Source organism: Equus caballus, chromosome 6, assembly GCF_041296265.1.
Source record: "Equus caballus isolate H_3958 breed thoroughbred chromosome 6, TB-T2T, whole genome shotgun sequence".
NCBI lineage: Eukaryota > Metazoa > Chordata > Mammalia > Perissodactyla > Equidae > Equus > Equus caballus.
The window spans coordinates 565,309-585,061 of record NC_091689.1 but is presented as its reverse complement, the minus strand read 5'-3'; the positions used below and the strand labels follow the sequence as shown (position 1 = coordinate 585,061).

The window sequence follows — 19,753 nt, the reverse complement described above, 5'->3', positions numbered from 1 at the left end:
TACCCTGGTGGGTGATTAAAAAGTCATTTGTCACAGACCATTGGAAGCTTGCTAAATGTATTCATCTTTGCAAAGTCTTTCAAACTATAATTCACACATTCCAATTTTACACCCTTTCACCAACTGAGAGTTGGCCTGCCCTAGGGCAGGAGGCAGTAGTGTTTTCCCAATTAAACTTTCCTAAGCTGAGGTTTTAGATGTCTTGAGATATCTTGTGGGAATCCTCCCACCCCAAGACTGAATTAATTACCCCTATTAAGTACAATATTTTGCAGGGAACACTGACCCTCATTGTCAAAGGACTCATTCCTAAATTGGAGGGAGGGAAGAGGGAGAGGAAATGGAATCTACTTTAATTCTCTTACATTCTCCCGGAATACCTGGTGTCTCAGACGATCTCCAGAGAGCCCTCGGTGTCCTTCTCCGCAACCATAGGCACATCCCAAAGACTTCACTATTTTGATGAGCATGGTGAGAGCAAGCCTATGGTTGCTTACAGGTGTACTTTCATCCTAGTACCCACGAACGAGAAAGGAAGAGAAGTTTGTTGACTTAGTCACTAAGGTTCTTTTGCTACTAAGATTCTATTTTAATATTAAACCAAATTTACACGTTTTACAATGACTACCTACAATTTGGGAAATAGAATTGTCAAGGGCTCAATAAGCAAACTAACTTCCCTAAAGTCTAGAATGTGATTTAAAAGAAAGAAAAAAGTCTATGCATTTTGAACACTCTGTAGTGCTAAAGGATAGGAATGCAGACCTCTTTCTTAGAAGACATTCTTTCACACCCTTGTTGGACTATCAGAACAAATGCCTAGAGACAGACAGTGGGGACTATCAGTGATGAAGGCAAACAGACCTTACCGGAAGTTACCTCATCAGCAGGCTTCGGATAACACCATCAGGCAAGGATTAATACTAAATTTCTGAAACTGATCAAAGTCTGGAACTTTGAAATTTCATGGCAATTTCTGACATTTTCAAAGAATTTTTCTACTTTTCACTGTATTGTAACACCCAAGCACAAGCAAAGTGAGAATATAAAGACATTTGTAAACATTCCGTTTGATTTTTCCTTTGAGGTAGAATAGGAAGCCCTCCCCAGTGCGTTATGAGAACTGTTATCATCCCCTTTTGCCCCATTTAATCCTTGTTAGTGGAGAGCACTGCTTCCAGAAAAATGAACTTCCTTGAATTATTTCCAGAGAAGCATAAGGAAGCCATTGCCAAGGAATGATGCAGATCCCAATGTGGGAGTGCCATTACTTCAAACTTCCTCAGTCCTTCTAGCTGGATTCCGCTATTAGCACATACACCGTGGACCTGAGATTCCAGCTCCTGTTCCTTAACTGCATATGATGTTACATAAGTTAATGAATATCTCTGTGTTTTAGTTTCTTCATCTGTGTATTGAAGATCCTAATAGCTTCCCTTCTTACTTCATTGGTTTACTATACAGAACAAATGAAATAATGGATAAGAATTGCTCTATAAATTGTGAAGGGCTTTTCCAGAGTCATATGATCAGGTCAACACATAAACCTTGGGGCCACACACATAGAAAGATGTGTGAGTAGGGTGTGAAAGGGATGTGAGTTATCCAGACATCATCATGTGCCATATGCGGTAGGGTAGACTCTCTCCTCCCCTAGAATTATGAAGTTGGTCCTCCTTTGCTAATCTATAGGCTCATGAAGCGCACATGGTGCTGAACCTCAGCGATTCTCCCTTCAGGACTGAAGCATTCACTCTCTGAGCTGCTGGGAGTATTGATGGCCAACAGCTCTCAGCTGAGGTCCTCTCCAGGCATTCCCCTTACCCACGGTTCTGCTCTCTTCCCGGAAGCAGTCTGCCTCCAATGGCAGATCAGAGGCATAAAGCATGGAGGGGATAAACGTGGGCTCCCTTACTTCACCTCAGGATTACTGTGAAGAGCCATCCAGCTCCAGAGCTCCCTGTGTGACAGGCTAAGGCCTCTGTTGCAACTGTGTGGTGGTTCAGCTTCTCCCTCTGCCCCATCCTGCTGCTTCTACAGCTCACACATGTTGATCCTGAAAGGACATCCCAGTGAACCTCCTGCACACATACCTCCATGGCTGAGTCTGTTCCTGGGAACGCTACAGCTCAGATGGTTGCAAACAGAAGACTCAAACTTATCTATATTTATTTATTTATGTATATTTGCGTTAATCTATACCAATTCAGAGATGTTTTAGTTGGATTAAAATGTTAGCTCCATGACCTTGGGCAAGCTACTTAACCACTCTGTGCCCTACAAAATTGAAATCATACTACTACTTATCTCATAGAGTTGACAATAAAATGAATCAAAACATGTAAGGCACATGATAATCACAAAACCAATGTTAATTATGATTTCTAGGTGTGGGCACTGCTATCCTTTGCAGCAACTTTGTGCAAGTGAGAAGAGGCACTCCTTGGCGGGGAAGAATCAGAAAAAGGCGAACCTTCTTAGGAGATGCAGCCCGTGGGTGAACAACTCGGTGGGCAGAGCTTGTACCGGATTCCAGTCCCTCCCGGCCACACAGCCTGGGGCGTTGTGTGGTGCACAGACTGCACAGCCAGCGGCAGTAATGCCTCAGAAAAGGTCACCCTGGGTAAGTGCTGATTTGGAAGATTGGTTTACATACATTTTTAAATTACTATGTGTTCCTTTAAAAAAATTTCTAGCTCCAGAAGCTCTTTGTAAATATCTATTCAGGTTTGTGTTTCTTTAGAGCTTCAGATGTCCTTGGGATTTCCGTTCCTCTCACAGGAGGTATTCAGAAAAACGTATCAAGCCGCCAGCAGAAATCAGGACAGATATTAAATAACATTTCAAGCTCTCAGTCCTAGTTAGTGGCAAATATAGAACTAGAAATTACATCTTCCTGCCTGAATTAATCAATTCCCCATGCTTCTGGTGTTACTAGGTTGCAAAATGAGATAAACTCTCTGATTCCACTGAAAATAACCGATGGGTTTGGGGCAGAACAGACCCATGTGAATCACAAATATAACACATAGGTTTTATTTTATAAATTCTTTGTACTACAAAGAATATTATTCTGTAGAACTAACTACAAAGCATCTTGATGGCTGTTTTGGAGACCATGTAATCTGACTTTTTAAAAAATCTCATACTGGGGCCGGCCGGGTGGTGCAGCGGTTAAGTGTGCACATTCCGCTTTGGATCCCAGGTGCAGACATGGCACCACTTGGCAAGCCATGCTGCGGCAGGCATTCCACGTATAAAGTAGAGGAAGATGGGCGGGGATGTCAGCTCAGGGCCAGTCTCCCTCAGCAAAAAGAGGATTGGCAACAGACGTTAGCTCAGGGCTAATCTTCCTCAAAAAACCCCCACAAAAACTCATACTAATCAAAAGTGATAACTTTGGTCAAATAACATTTATATTATCAAGTATTTAGTACAATACCTAGATTTTAAATAGGCAAGACACTGTAAGAAATTAAATGAAAATACTACCTTTAAATTTTAGAACTAAAATTTTAGAACTAAAAACAAAATACTAATTATGAACCTCAGAGATCCTTGGGATACATAACAAGACCCTCATCAATTTAGTTTGAATATCTAAGCTTTACTGATAAAAGCTTATCAAAATTTCACAACTCTCTTTTATTTTTTCTTTATATTTTCCCTTGAATATTATGATGGGCATAGTATCATCTATTATCTCTTTGAGTGGCCAGCCTAGATTGATATGTAAAGATTGGAAATTTAGTGAGAATCTCACCATTTGCTGTGTTTATAAATTTGGTCCTTATAATTTGTATTTGTTTGCTAATTCCTACATAACAGTTGACTGCACGATCCCTTAGATCTTAGAATCCAAGAGGAAATCCCGTGTGATCTGTACCATCATTTAGATAATTTTCATCTAAGGTGAGATCTGACTCTCCTTGGATTGTCTTCAGTGATGGATGGGGAGGTAAGAAGCTGGGAATCTTAAGCACCAGAAGGTTCTATTAGAACAAAAAAATAACATATACATGATTATGGCAGGAGAAGAAAATCCTAAAGAGAAGGTTCAGGAACCCAACAATATTGGGGCAGGAATATTTGGATCAGAGTCCATGAATACTGGGAAGATATATGTAGATAAAGAAATGAAGAAACATGATAAATGCACACTAGATATACATCAAGAGGGACCGGAAAGAAATGTATGAAATGTAAGAAAAAAATGAACAACTTATAGTTTAGATACTATGTAGCTGGCAGAACTCAGCACAGTGAAACCTTACAGTTGTCAACACCTGACCTGATGTGTAGATTGTCACTTGTTAGACATTCAAATCTTTTGTTGATTTCAATTTCCTAACAGCATTTTCCAACTAAAACCCCAAATTCAAATCAGTATAAGTTATGTGAAGTTAAACTGTGATAATTCTTATTTAAAACCCAAATTAAAGGAGAAAACTAATTACTGTTGTTAAGTGCAGAGATCATAAACCAGGTGATGCTCAGGAAAAGGGAATTAAATTCAGGAACGTCAATAATAAGAAAGCTAAAGATATGGGGATGTGACACATTGAGACATGACAGGACCAAAGCTGGTCTTCCAAACCAACACCAATAAACCAACCAACTAACCAAACAAAATTCTTCCTTAACTGTGATTGAAGCTGGCTACCAAAAAATGTGTTTCTTAGATCAAAAGAAATAACTTTATCTTGAGGAAAAATTATATTATCTGTTATGGACAGAATGTTTGTGTCTCTCCCAAATTCATATGCTGAAGCCCTGGCTCCAACGTGAGCTTACTGGAGACGTGGCCTTTGGAAGATAATTAGGATTAGATGAGGTTGTGAGGCTGGAGGCCTGGTCCAATGGGATTAGTGCCCTTCTAAGAAGGGACACCAGAGAGCTTGCTCTCTCTCTCTCTGCACAGAGTAAAAAGAGGCCATGTGAGCACACAGCAAGATGGCAGCCACCTACAAGCCACAAGAAGAGGCTTCAAAATGAAACCTACCTTTCTGGCACCTTAATGTTGGACTTCTCAGCCTCTTGAACTGTGAGAAATAAATTTCTATTGTTTAAGACACCTAGTCTATGGTATTTGTTGTGGTAGCCTGAGAAGACTAAAATGCTGTTCAATTAGGTCAGACCCTGAAAGTCTTGAGAAAGAGGATATCCTTTGTGGCAGACTGAGAATTATGGCAATATAGTATATATAAGATGTTCTCTCGCAGAAATAACATGACCTGGAAATTAGCTCTAATAGTGCTTGGATGGCAATGGTTTTTGAATTTAGAATACAGTTTCATCTGTTTCTCCAAATGCCTGCTGAGAAGCTAACAAAGAGATTTCTAGACTCACCACTTTCTTGCTCTAGCAACCAGCTGCTGTTCTGAGTCAATAATTTGCTGACAAGCAAGCCCTGGAAAGAACTTAGGAGCAACATTTCATGAGGATGCAGAAGGTGGTTCAGTCATACCTTCTCTTGGTTCTTATCGTTCTTCTCATAAGGGCCACCTCCACCTCCTCCACCTCCTCCTCCATCACCTCCTCCACCTCCTCCATCTCCACCTCCTCCTTCTTCTCCTCCACCATCGCCAGCTCCACCAACTGAAGGGCCCCCAAATCCACAGGAGGAACTTCCAGATACTCCTTTGAATTGGAAAGTTCCCTCACTTGGTCTTTTTTCCACAGTCTCATTTTCTTTCTTTTCAGTCTTCTTTCTGTTCTTTTCTACACAGGGCACCACCCCAAGTTGAAGCAAGCACTCAACAATGTTGAGCGCCACATCACAGATGCGAGAACTGATGTCATGGTTAAGGACAAGATAAACAGCCTTCAGGACCACCTGCAGGAAGACAAGGATAAACAGAGGGTGATTAAGTTACTGGCACTGCCTCTTCCTAAATAGCTTTGGTTATTCTGTTTAATCTATTCCCTTTAGGCTGTTCTACGCACTTAAGCATAAATAAATGAGGTAATTTTCAGATGTTCCTAAACTGCATCAGGACCTTGTGTACATGCTTAATATAGAGTACAAGTCATCTAAAGAATTAAAAATGTACATGTGTGTTATCTCATTTAAGTATTCTAAAACTTGCCGTAATAGACAGTTAATGGGGATACTGAAGCATAGTGAATTAACGGGAAAGTAATTATTTGCCCAAATGGAAACTTGTGCAACTGACTTTTTAAACTGAAGTGTTTTAATCCTCTGCCACCAATATTGGATATAGAACAATGCCTTTCTTATGCACATAAAAGAGAAATTTTTGTGCATTCACAATTGTATCATTATTTACACTGCAATTTTAAATGCAAAATATTTGCATGTTTAAATTATGTCTTTTTATTGATTTTAATATTTTAAATTATTTGCTGAGCCAGCTTCCCTAATGTGAAATAAAAAATTTTGTGAAATATAACTGTAATATATAACAACGCTTACATATGTTAATAAGTATAATCAACACAGGCACTCTTGAGAATGCAAATTTAAATCTTTTAATGGACTTTAATCATTTTTTGCTGCTACACAGGAGGTTTGCAGTCATGTTGCTTATACAACAAAAAGAAATAAACTGAGAACCTTTCACTTTCACTCTAGAAAAAAGGGCCTTAGCAAACACACATTTACCTATATTTATATATGTGTACTCAGGATTCATTAATGTTTTTGGATTATAGAAATATTTTGAAATCAGATCAAATGTAATGTAATGCTTGAAAAAAATGTATCTGAGATGGTTAACACACTTGTAAAATTTTTCATATGGGTAGTTTTCCACTGTAAGGGTCAACATTTATGAGAAACCATATGCCCATTTTACCCAGCATTGTAAAAACTGGACCAAAGAATCAGTATCTTTCAAGCTTCATTAAGAGAAACTCTTGCTCCTTACAGAAAGATCAAGCATGCCGTTCTTGTGGACAAAGTTACTGGTCCCATCAGTATGTTCTGTGTCCTCCAAGTAGCTGTAGTTTATGCAGGAGTCTGTGAGGCTCCGAGGCAGGTTTGCACAGGCCAGGGGTTCATGTGGCATCTCAGGGATAGGCACCTGGTTGCAGAGCTTCCTCATATGCTCACTGAAGAAGTCTGCGTAGCCTACGTTGAACGACGCCAGCGTGGTGTTGAAGGTCGCGACTGTGATAGTGGAGATCTGGGATCGCACTAATGAAAGGAAAGCAACGACTTAGTTTTCCCATCTTCACCTGCGACATCGTGTTGGACAGTTATACGATCATGACCACAATCACAGCTGTAGCTTTTGCAGATATTTGACATTCTCAAAGCTATTCTCAACTCCCATGGAACTGTGGCAGGCCATGTAATATCTGATAAATAATGAATGTTATGGAAAATGTGAATTCCAACTGGCTTCCTTAAGACCCAGGCTAGAATTGAACTTTTGTCTAATAGGTAGATTTTACACACTGTTGAATGACAGACCCTATGATATAGTTAAACTAGCTTAGTTGAAGCATTTTCCCACAAGTTTGTGGCAGGTAAAATATTTTATTTTATCTAGCATATTTAAGCAATAATAAACAAGAAGAATTTTTTTCTCATTTGCTTGAGAGTAATAGAACATAAATTTGCAGTGGTAACTAATAGATGTCATCAAATACTTGAAAATAGTCCAGGGGAAGGAGAGATTAAACTGATGCTCACAGGTTAGGAGCACAGATTAAGAACTCATCTTGGATCCCACCCACAGACACGTTTGCTCCACATGAAGCACACAAGGTGCTTATCTGAAATACCAGCTGTATGAAAAAGGAATCAGTGGCCTTAGAAGGCAATGACCTTCCTCTGCCAAAGGTGGACAAGCCTTCAGAGGGACATCACAGAGGGGGACAAAGTCCCGAACCTGGTTGCCCTCCATGACTCTCCTAGCCCTGTGGGTCCACGACCTCTTGAAAACAAACATGAATCACTTGCCCTTGCTTTCCCTCTGAAAGATATGGCGCTCACCGTGTGCTGTCAAATAGCTCTTGCTATGAAGGAAATTCTAAGAATGGTTCACAAGTAAATTACCAAGCAATGCAATACATGAAGGCAAGTTTTCAAAAAGCACAAAGAACCAGATTACAATGAAAATGGAACATGGAGTAAAAACAGGAAACAGGAAAAGGAACCTGAACTCCCGCCTGCAGGTGCCGCCTCCGACCCACCTTCCTTGAGAGTATTTTCTCCGTGACTGTTGGAGTGATCTGGCAGGTCACTCACCAGGGTGTGATGAGAATGGGAGTGCCTGGCGCTCAGGCTCTCCATCTCCGTGGCTGCGTCCGAACTGCCCCGCCGGGTAAATTTCCCTGAGGTGAACAAGGGCACCACAAAACGGTTGGAAAACCTGAAATATTCTCTGCTGAGATCCTGTCTTTCCAAAGGACAGCAGTGAGCGTGAAGGGATGTTACCAAGTGCGTGAGGCACAGCCAAGCAGCAGGAATTGAACTTGCCTTGGGAATACTCAGGGTCAAGAGGATTGAGGAAGCTGGCTGTGGTGAGGTCAGCCCCAACGTAAGCCAAACGTCAGAAACTATCTGTTGCACCCCCGCTAGCTATCAGCTCCTCATTCTAAGCTGGCCTTCTTAATATGCCGTCCAGAAAGAAAAAAGAAAGCTTTCTTTTTCTTTTCTTTACATCTTCCTTCTTTAACACCCAAGTCAAATAAAAGTCTATCTTTGGCTTCACAATGAAAGTTAATGCGCAGCTAGAGTATCTAAGAAATAGGGCCTTTACCTGTCTAATTATACAGGATTCTTGCATAATTAATTCAATTATCTGCATTTCTTTGAATATGAAGTCAAAGCATTATTTTCATACTGGGAGGCTTGCATTTGGGCCCAAATTTCTTGACTAAACTGTTTAAGAAAGATCCAGATTTGCCCAGGAGCCCTAGATCCAGATTTCTAAACAGGTCACTCAAGCTCTGCCCTACTTTGGAAGGTCATTGTGCTCACCTAAAATGGTGGTTTGCCAGCCTCCTTTCTCAATGCCTCGCCTGTCTTCTCCAAGCCCAGAGAAACTTCCGAAGGAGAACGCGCTCCGGGTGGGCGACACATCCAGATGATCCTCGTGAAGCAGGAATGGCACCCCCATTCTCCGCGGCCTCCTCTTCCCCGTGTGGTGGAACGGGATGGAGCCTTTCCTCTCTCTGTCTTCTTTGCGGCTCTTGAACTATAAGGATGAGAGTGAGGGGTTAGGCACAGGGCCAAGGAGAGGTTACAGTTTGCTTCCCAAAGGCCACCAAGGTCTGCAGTAAAATGCAGAAAATGTTCCAGGAAGAAGAGACACAGAAAGTCACTGAATATCATCCAGGAAAGATGGGATAAATTTCCAAAATGTATTAAAAGTAGGAAAGAAATGAAGAAAAGGTAACATATTCCCTGGTCTCTCTGGTGAGTTGGCTTAAAGCAGTGGTTCTCAAAGTATGGTCCCTGGACCAGCAGCGTCAGCATCACCTGGGAACCTATCAGAAACACAGAGCGCAGACCTGCTGGGTCAGACTCTCACAAGGTAAGGCCCAGCAATTTGTGGAGTTTAATAAGCCCTGCAGGTGATGCTGATGCATTCTAAATTTGAGAACCACTGGACCAGAGTATAGGATCCCTGAGTCACTGCGTGGACCAGCTAATATTTTGTGTTTCATTTTTCAGGATCAAGATCAACTGTTTCAGCCAGACAACTTCGAATGTGTGCCACTGTTCATAAGGAGAGTCAAAGAAGACACAGAGCATGCATCGGTACAAACCCATTATTCCTACCAGTCAAACAAGTTCAGGATCCAGTATAAATAAGAGTTTAGAATTGCTTGGGAGGCTTTTAAATTATACCAATGTCTGGGCCTAACCTTCAGTAATTCTGACTTAACTGGTCTGGAGTCAGGCCTGGGCAGTGACTGGGCACTGAATTTTTAAAAACTCGCCAGAGATTCTCACCTGCAGTCAGTACTGAAAACCTCTTTTTTCTCCCGAATGACTGATGTTTTAGGAAAACTACAGCTATTGCCTATTATTTCACTATTAATGAAGGCAGACATGACTGCTTGCTTAGCAACACTCTGAGCTCATAGATAAGTTAATAATCTGTTCTGTGTTCTTCATCGACATAAACTAATCATTTTGAAAAAGAGAAAACAAAGCTACCACACACATATTATTCTACACATATTACTTTCTATGTGGTTAGCTCCATATAATTATAAAAAAGAGGTGTGGAGTGGTGGATTCATAAGAGCATGAACTATTTAGCTAGAAGACCTAGTTTTGAGTTTGGACTCAACCTTTCACAAACTACCTAAATTTGTAAAGCTCAGTGTCTTTCTTTCCTTCTTTTTTTTGAGAGTAATAATTAACATTTATTGAGAGTACTTACTAAGTGCCAGGTACAATAATGACTGTACACACATTATCTCACTTAATCCTCATAACTTTGAGGTAAGTTGATTATGTACCCAATTTACAGATGAAGAAACTGAGACATAGTATCATTTGGCCAGTATCACACAAGTGAAAGTGGCAGAGCTGGAAATTGAACCTGATCAGCTGACTCCCAAGGGTACGCTCTTAGTCCTTTGTGCCAAAGACTCCACCTTTAATCTCCCATCTTTAGAGTTCTAGCTCCTTGTAGATGCTCGATAAATGTGTGTTGAATGGAAACCTGCACTGCGACTTACAAGGAGAAGTCGTGATGGGAGAAAATCTAGTGACCTGTTAAAATAATTTACTACTTTATTAACACAGCTTGGTTTCTTTGCTGTCTTTAAAACAGAAATGACTTCAGAATAAATATTCCATGATGATCCTGTCACTCTAAGAAGTGCAGTAAGGCTCAGTCTCTTAAGGGCAAAACGTTCAGAATAAGGATTTCATTGGACTAAATGAGAATCATTTAAATAAAGTGCTTGATAAAACGAGTTGAACCATCTAAACGCAAGTTACCATCACTGCTACAACTACCTCCATCACCACACCACAGAAAGCACACTCCACACAGAATCAGGACTGAGCTTTGTAACATCCCCACGTAACGTTTAGCACGTGACGCACACAGAGGGACTCGCACAAGGTCATGCTGCAAGCTAGCATTCTAACTTGGAGCTCCTTCTGTTTCCTGACGTTCCTTTCCCATCTACCCCACACTGCAGCATAAGCAGAAGCACCTCATGATTTTTTTTTTTTTAATTACCAAAACATCACAGAGCATAAGTTGTTCTACTTACCTTCTTAAAAATGTTCATGCCAAGGTCTGAAGAGAGATCGGGCACTGCAGACCTACGTAGATTGGTCAATGAAACCTTGGAAAAGGCCTCAGGGCTGAGAGACTTGTCCTCTTCATTACATTTCATGGTGAGATCCTTAATAGACAGGAAAGGTGGACTTAACGATCAAGGACTTGGGGCTTTCTATCCAAATACTTTCCTTATTGAGGTGTCAGATTTTCAGTAGAGATATGCCTACTGTTGTGATATCTGTGATACTGTTTAACTCGTGTGTCCAGAGTTTTAGGTTCTGAATCCTGCTACTGCGGAGACATACTCCATCTTAATTGGAACTTCTGTTCAGAGTTTTCAACAGTGAGACCATGAAGCTCCAGATTCAGGCAAGCTGAGAAAATAGGAGGGGATAGGTATGTTTTTTTCTTTTTTTATTAAAAAAAGAAATGTTTTTCCATTTAATGATGCACCAAAGGAGATACTCACTTTGGGCAGAATCACCCACTACTAAAACGGAGTATATTTCCTTTTTTCTCTAATATTGCTCATGTTTATTTTTAGAATATGCAGATGTTTTTCAGACACAGCCAATTCACGTTTAAGTGAACCCAAACAACTGGAACACACCACAAATCCCGTGTTCTACATATTGAACACGTGGTAGTGATGAGAGAGAGGGAGGAACAAGTGTTCGAGCTGATATTACGACATTCATTTATCAAAAAGAGATTTTCAAGAGAATGTCATCACATCAGTACACATTCAGTTTATTCTTCCAAACAACTGGAATAAATATCAAGACTACATATCAGAAAGCAATATTCCAATGATGACATTGAGGTACTGGAAAATTTTGAACTATGCAAAACAAGTTCACGTTCAGTAAAATGTTAGTGTCATGCATTTTATGATATTGGTAATTGACAGATTATATGTGAGCATTCTCTATTAACTAGCACTTCGATTAGCCAAAAGCCCCAATTTTCCATTATTCTGGATCAACAGAAGCTTATTCTAGATTAGTGTGCACAAAAGGCAGTTAGATAGCACTTCTTGGAATGGTAAGTTACATGCTAAAGAGCAGCGAAATGGTCTAGCAGTACAAGATGGAAGAGAAAGGATGACAGCATCAGAGTAACCCACCAACCAACCAGTCAGCACTGGAATAAACGAGAGCTGGATGCACAGAAGAAAAAGAGACTCTGTTACAGCCGAAGTTGTTATTCAGATGCCAACGGACCGAGTCCCCCTTACTTGGGTTTTGTGGGTGTTCACTAGTGAGGGAGCCGCCGCCACCATGGAGCTGCTCCTCGGTCTGGGCAGCAGAGGAATGTCTGGCTCTGGGGGCTTTTCTGGCTTCTCTTCCAACATGTGTCGCAGCCTTTGTAGATAGTACATCAGAGACCACTGAGTGCCCTCCTCAGACCAGTGGGGCTGGAGCAGACAGCGAAGAACAGCTACGTCGAAGTAGGTGGCATAGCGGGACCTTTGACACGGAGGTATCACGAGAGAGGCCCTGTTCCCAACGGCAGAAAGAAGATGATTATATTGGCAATCAAAATGGTTGGCACAACATAGCTTATAGCTCTGCCTGTCTCATTTCTTCATCTATTCATTCACTTACCTCTTGTCTGGTTTACTCTCATATCCTCCTAACTGGTCTCACCCATTCCACTTTTGCTAGACACCACCTGGAAGTAGGGGCACTGGAGAGTTTTGAAGGATAGGTAGGAATAAGCCAGGCAAACATGAGGATAGGGCAGGTGGGTACACTGGCATTTCAGTCAGAGACAATAATGCCTACAAAGGTATGGAGTTTTAAAAAAATCATGAGTTTTGGGTGGGTATGGAATTTGCGTGGTGGAAAATGATGAGCATCGAAAGAAATAGATGAGGTGCAGATCTGATGTTTCTTTTATACTAAACTATCAGCTTTGACTTTTACCTCGATAGAAATGGGAATGATATTTGTGTACTTCATTAGGCTATTTTAATTTCACTTGTGATAATGTTAGGTAAAAGAATCAAGGAAACTCCAAAGTGCTAAACAAGCAAAAGTTACACTATGAGGAAAATGAAATCATTTTGCACATTCTAAAGTTATATGTCCAGGTAAGATAGCAAAGATAATTTTTAAAAATCTCAAGATTCTGGAATTCTATTGTTCAGGGTAAACACATGATATATTCATTACTTAGTGTTCCATTTAATTGTACTACCAAATAGTTTTAAGCAATTAGCATAATACATCATCTTAGATATCTTAGGGGATATGACAGTAAGTAAATTTAACTTCCTTATCTTCAGAAACATATGGTCCAGTGAAAATTATAGACAATAAACAACAAATTATTAACTTAAAACTTCTTGGATCCAAGATGGAATCCTAATCTAAAATCTAAACTTAACCCCTAAGCACAATTTCTTCCTGAGTTAGAGGGTGCAAAAGAGAAATTTTTGTACCCTGTTATCAACTAGCAAATGGTGTTCCCACGCATGAAGAGCTTCAGCCAAAAATGTAGCCACTGAGAGCGAGAAGGAGTGATTCTCCTGAACTTCCCACATCTATATTTTTTGAATTGAAGGTTATGACTCATTATTGTTCAAGAAATTAATTCAAAAGGATATGACTCCTATTAAAATGTTAACCAAGAAAACTATCAGAATGCAGCAAATGGAGAAGGATTTGTATGGGTGGTGAAACTTGTTTCACTTCACATATTTGTCGTGAGTCATGAGTTAAATATATTTCTGACTGTGGGCTGCAGTAAAAAGTTCAAATATACAAACCCAGACCAGGGCTGGTGCCCTGTGAGTCACTTCATAGCTTTTCTCCTCCCCAATCCAACCACATGTTGCCTGTTACTCGTTCTGTCTCATTAGCAGCATTGACTGCTATGTCGAGGGGCGAGTGCCCACGTACACAGTGGTTTTGAACACTATCTTGTAGTCTAAAATTCTTGAATATTTTAACTGACAAGTAGTGAACTGACTAAAAGTTAAAATTCAGTCATATAAGGTACTACATGAGTAATGATTTAACTGAATTGGCAGTGAAAAGAAGCTCCCACAGATGTTATGCTAGGGTTTATCCCTTTTCCAGGGAGCTAGAATACTCTTTGGACAACAACTACATGGTAGCTTTCAATCCATCAGAAAGACCCATAGATTCTCCTTCCAACCACTCCATCAGCTCCACAGACATCAACATCTCTCATTAGGCTTATTGTAGTTAACTCTTACTAGTCTCATTGCTTCTACTCTCGTTCCTCCACTCCTCTGCTCAAACCTTTCCAATAGGTTGTTTTTAGTCACTCTTAGAATAAAATGCAAGCTCCTTTCAGTGGCCAACATGGCCTGCGTAATCTGGCTGTGTCTGCCACTCCGATCTCATTCTTTAACACGCTTGTCCTGCTGTGCCGGTTATTTACATATTGCTTCTCAGCTCCAAATTTATCATTTTTGTTTCCTTGATCTGTGAGAACGGATCTGCATCCTTTAAATATTTTTCCATTGACATCTGGCACAATGTTAAGCTTTGTCATTAGAGGCAATGGGAAGGTATTGTAGGAAGAAAGAATTTTGCTTCCTGGTTCTGGTGAACTTGCTCGGCACATTCCTGCAGTGTGCACAGCTTCCCCAGTGCCAGCCTCCTGTAGTGTTTGTGGCTTGTCCAGTGCTTGCCTCCTGCAGTGCACATGGCTTCTCCAGTGTGCAGCTTCTGCAGCAAGGGCGTTTCTCTAGCACCAGGCTCCTGCAGCACGCACAGCTTTTCCTGTGCCCCCCTCCTACAGTGCAGTGGCCAGCAGCACCCAGCAGCTGGTGGCTTCCCCTGGCACACTCCATATCAGGAGGTTTTGTAGCAGAGTGCCTCTACTAAGACACCTCTCCATGAACGGCTCCTCCTAGCACCCTAGACTGTGGGTTTCTGACAATTTCCAGAGGGCAGATTTCCAGCAAGTTCTGGTGCAGCACTATAGCAACTTCTCTGCCATCCACTGAGGCATGACTTTACCCTTTCCAACAAGGTCAGAATATCAATCCTGGGGAGAGAGGAGTCTTTTGGGTGTTTTGTTTGAGCCCTAAAGTTTGTGACTCTCCATTATATCTGCTATTCCTATATTCTTTAGAGTTCTCTTTACTTCTTGCTAGCCAGTTTCTCATCACTCCAATACTCCAGTCCTGTGCCCCTTAATAACCCCCTATATTAAACTTGCCCCACTCAAATTACTGTGTGGTTTCTCTCTGCTGATTGGAGCCATCCTGAGACATCTGGCAGCTGTGCTCCAGCCACACTGGCTCTCTTACCACTTTGCATACATCCAGTTTGTGCCTGCTTCAGAGCTTTTCTCTAAGGGGAAATTTCTACCTTCATGGCCTGGGCTTTCTCTGGGCTCCACTCCAATGCCATACCCTGAAGGAGGTCTTCCTTAACCACCATGTAGAGTGGCCTCCCTTGCCCACTATCCATCTCTTCATCACGTTCTGATTTTCTTCATAGCACAACTTGAAATGGTATTTCTTTACTTGCTTATTGTCTGTCTCTATTTATTTGATAAATTAATAAATTTCAGAAACTGATCAACACAAAGATGTAGAAATCAAAGTCTTCTGTACATACAGGCAATAAACATTTTGAAAATGTAAAGAAAAAAGAGCCTATTCAAAATAATAACAACTAGATAAAATGCCATGGGTTGGGGACTGAAATGATGAGGAATAAAATTGACAAGATAACATTATTATGCTCAAATTTAAATAACATTTGACCCAACAAGCTGAAGATACACATCTATTACAAAAAGTAATGGAAAGAATTTAACATTTAACAATTTAACATCAATTGGTATCAGTAATAGGTAGGGCATAGCTGATTCTCAGCACAGATTTGATCATTGTCCTATATCATGGTTTGAAAACACTTGAAAACAATAACCCCTATCAGGGTACACTAGGAATGAGTGCACAGGCACTAAACAAGTTAGCCTAGACCATCAACCCCACACTAAAACAAAGTGGTAATACAGGAAGTTGGTGGCACTTGGGGACCACCATAATACCATAGAACATTTTTTTAAAAAAAATCTTTTTTTTTTTTAAAGATTTTATTTTTTCCTTTTTCTCCCCAAAGCCCCCCGGTACATAGTTGTGTATTCTTCGTTGTGGGTTCCTCTAGTTGTGGCATGTGGGACGCTGCCTCAGCGTGGTCTGACGAGCAGTGCCATGTCCGCGCCCAGGATTCGAACCGACGAAACACTGGGCCGCCTGCAGCGGAGCGCGCGAACTTAACCACTCGGCCACGGGGCCAGCCCCTAAAAAAATCTTAATAAACAGAAAGATAAACTATACTCATTAGGATAAATACTCAATGTTACAAAGATTTCCATTCTCCTTCAAATAACCCATACGGTTAATGTAATTCTCTTTTGTGTTCTGCACCAAATTTTCACGTATGCGGAGGGGTTTCGCACACTACCGACAATTCTCTGGACAACAACAGCTCTCCTACAATTCAACTCAATTCTGACTCCTGTCTACCCAGAGATAGCGTCAGAGTCCACGGGCCAAGGGTTCAGTCCCACAAGACTGCCCCTGCCCCCGCTTCAGATGCCAGTGCACATCCAGGTTGTTACCTGTACTTCTGACCAACTGGCTATAAATCCGAAGTTCCCATGGCTCCCTCCTAGGATTCGATTAATTTGCTAGAGCAGCTCAGGAAACCCATTCACTCACTAGACAACAGTTTATTATAAAAGGATACAACTCAGGAACAGCCAGATAGAAGAGATGCATAGATCAAGGTACGGGGAAAGGGCAGAGAGCTTCCATGCTCGCTCCAGGCTTACCACTCTCCACATGTTCTCCAACCTAGAAGCTCTATGAGCCTCACCCTTTTGGGTTTTTATGGAAAGCGCATTACACAGGCATGATTGGTTAAATCATTGGTCATTGGTGATTGATTCAACTTCCAGCCCTTCTCCCCTCCCCAGTGGTAAGAGGAGTGGGACCGAAAGTTCTAACCCTCTAATCACATGGTTGGTTCTCCTGGCAACCAGTCCCTGTTCTTAGATGCCAGACAAAAATCCCCTCATTAACATGATAGAAGACACCTTAGCTGCTCTCATCACTTAGGAAATTCCAAAGATTTACTCTGCGCCAGAAATGGACAAAGAACAAATACAAACTTCCTATAATAAATCACATGACAAATTCCAACCAAAATTCCAAAGGGATGTATCTTTTATACGTCGATAAGACTGTTCTGAAACTTAACTGGATGGATGAATAAAAATTTGAAAGTAATCAAGAAAGGTTTAAAGGAAGTGTAAAGAGTGTAAATTGACAGATATTATTCTATGTTTTATAACAATAATATTTAGCAATGTAGTACTAATTAAGGAATAGACAAGAGTTCGGTAGTATAAAATATGGAGCTACAGGGGCCAGCCCAGTAGCACAGTAGTTAAATTTGTGTGCTCCGCTTCAGCGGCCCAGGGTTCACCAGTTTGGATCCCGTGTATGGACATACACACTATTTATCAAGCCATGCTGTGGTAGGCGTCCCACATATAAAGTAGAGGAAGATGGGCATGGATGTTAGCTCAGGGCTAATCTTCCTCAAAAAAACAAAAATATATGGAGCTATAAAAGATTAAAGTATTTATAAGAATTTAATATATAAAAAAGATCATCCATCACTTTAGTGCAAAGGATAGATTAGTCAATAAGTAATATTGGCATAATTGACTTACTCCTCAGAAAAATTTAATTTAGCCTATCTTAAATTAGCATATCTTATTCACCAAATAAAATCAAGAGAGATTAAGATTTAAATGCCAAATTTTAAAACCCCAGTAGTACTAGAAAACCATTTTGGCTATTTTTTATAATCATGGAGTGGAGAAGGACTTTATAAGAATGTAACGGCCCCAAATTTAAAACAACACAAATGCCCATCAACGGGTGAATGGATAAACAAACTGTGGTACATTGTGCAATGGACTACGACTGAGCAATAAGAAGGAGGGATCTATTGATATATTCAATAATTATGCTGGGTGAAAGAAGACAGACAAAAAAGAGTATGTTTCCATTTATAGAAAATTCTAGAAAATTGCAAACTGATCTATAGTGACAGAAAGCAGATCAGCACTTGCCTGTGGATGGGGAAAAATGGGGCGGAGGAGGTGCAAAATTACAAAGGCGCACAAGAAATCTGCTGGGGGGATGGGCATGTTCTTTACCTTGACTGTGGTGCTGGTTTCATGGGTGCGTCCAACAGTATATAACAAGGCAAAGAGTGAGCGGGGCTGAAGCTTCAGGATTTTATTTAATTCTGACTTTCAGGAGGCAAGTACCTATGTCACACTTTCAATGGTAACCATATAATAGAAACAGACAGTTTCCTTCCAGTAGAAGGGAGATAGGGAGTGAAAACTCAGTTAATCAATTAACAGGCAATGAAGAAGAGAAAAAAAAAAAAAAACATAAAGACAAAACAGATCAATGGAACTCAATTGAAAGCCCAGAAATAAAAGCACACATCTATAGACAGCTAATCTTCGGCAAAGGAGCTGAGGGCCTACAATGGAGAAAAAGAAGTCTCTTCAACAAAAGGTGCAGGGAAAACTGGACAGCCACAAGTAAAAGAATGAAAAATGACCATTCTTTTTCACCATTCACAAAAATAAACTCAAAATGGATCAAAGACCTAAAGGTAAGACCTGAAACCATAAGGCTTCTAGAAGAAAATATAGGCAGTACACTCTTTGACATCAGTATTAAAAGAATCTTTTCAGAAACCATGTCTTCTCAGACAAGGGAAACAATAGAAAGAGTAAACAAGTGGGACTTCATCAGACTAAAGAGCTTCTTCAAGGCAAGGGAAAACAGGATTGAAACAAAAAAACAACCCACTAACTGGGAAAAAATATTTACAAGTCATATATCTGACAAAAGATTAATCTTCATAATATATAAAGAACTCACACAACTCAACAACAAAAAATCAAACAACCCGATCAAAAGATGGGCAGAGGATATGAACAGACATTTCTCCAAAGAAGATATACGGATGGCCAATAGGCACATAAATGCTTATGTCAGGATAAACGAAACACTGAATAATAATGAGATAAGAATCTACTTTCAACAGGTTAAAAAAAGTAAATAAAAACCCAAATAGTAGGGGAAAAAAGGAACATAAAATAGGAGTATATATTAATAAAATATTAAACAATGGTAGAAAGGATTAACAAAACCAAACATTATTCCTTTGACAAAACCAATAAAAATTAATCAAGAAATGCAGTAAAAGGTATGACCAAAATACTACCATTGAAAAAACAGACATAACTAGATACAGTGATGATTTCAGAAAAAGGGAGAAAACTATGGACAAGTTGCCTGAGAGTTTCAATACCTACATATTTATTCAATCAAACTGATTCAAGAAGAAATGAAAACCTAAACAGAGCCTCAAACTTTAAAAAATGGATTGCGGCAAATCAAATTCATATTAAAAATACACCAAGCCTAGAAGGTT

General features: G+C 40.3%; 1 protein-coding gene across 36 annotated transcripts in view; it reads right to left on the bottom strand.

The window, feature by feature from the left end:
* Positions 1-19,753, bottom strand: part of UNC80 (unc-80 homolog, NALCN channel complex subunit) — a 218,145-nt gene that overhangs the window by 165,674 nt on the left and 32,718 nt on the right. For 18 of the 36 annotated variants that reach the window (XR_011439827.1, XR_011439828.1, XM_023642229.2 and 15 more), the window contains exons 8-14: positions 12,463-12,724; positions 11,215-11,349; positions 8,954-9,170; positions 8,128-8,304; positions 6,891-7,159; positions 5,468-5,836; positions 366-512 (exon numbers count right to left, since the gene is read on the bottom strand). Coding sequence is in view for 34 of the 36 variants with exons in the window: in XM_023642229.2 (XP_023497997.2) it covers positions 366-512; positions 5,468-5,836; positions 6,891-7,159; positions 8,128-8,304; positions 8,954-9,170; positions 11,215-11,349; positions 12,463-12,724 (1,576 nt within the window). In the remaining 2 variants the exon portion in view is untranslated. The remainder of the gene's footprint in view (positions 1-365; positions 513-5,467; positions 5,837-6,890; positions 7,160-8,127; positions 8,305-8,953; positions 9,171-11,214; positions 11,350-12,462; positions 12,725-19,753) is intronic. The other 18 variants (XM_070270412.1, XM_070270422.1, XM_070270426.1 and 15 more) reach the window with 3 other exon arrangements.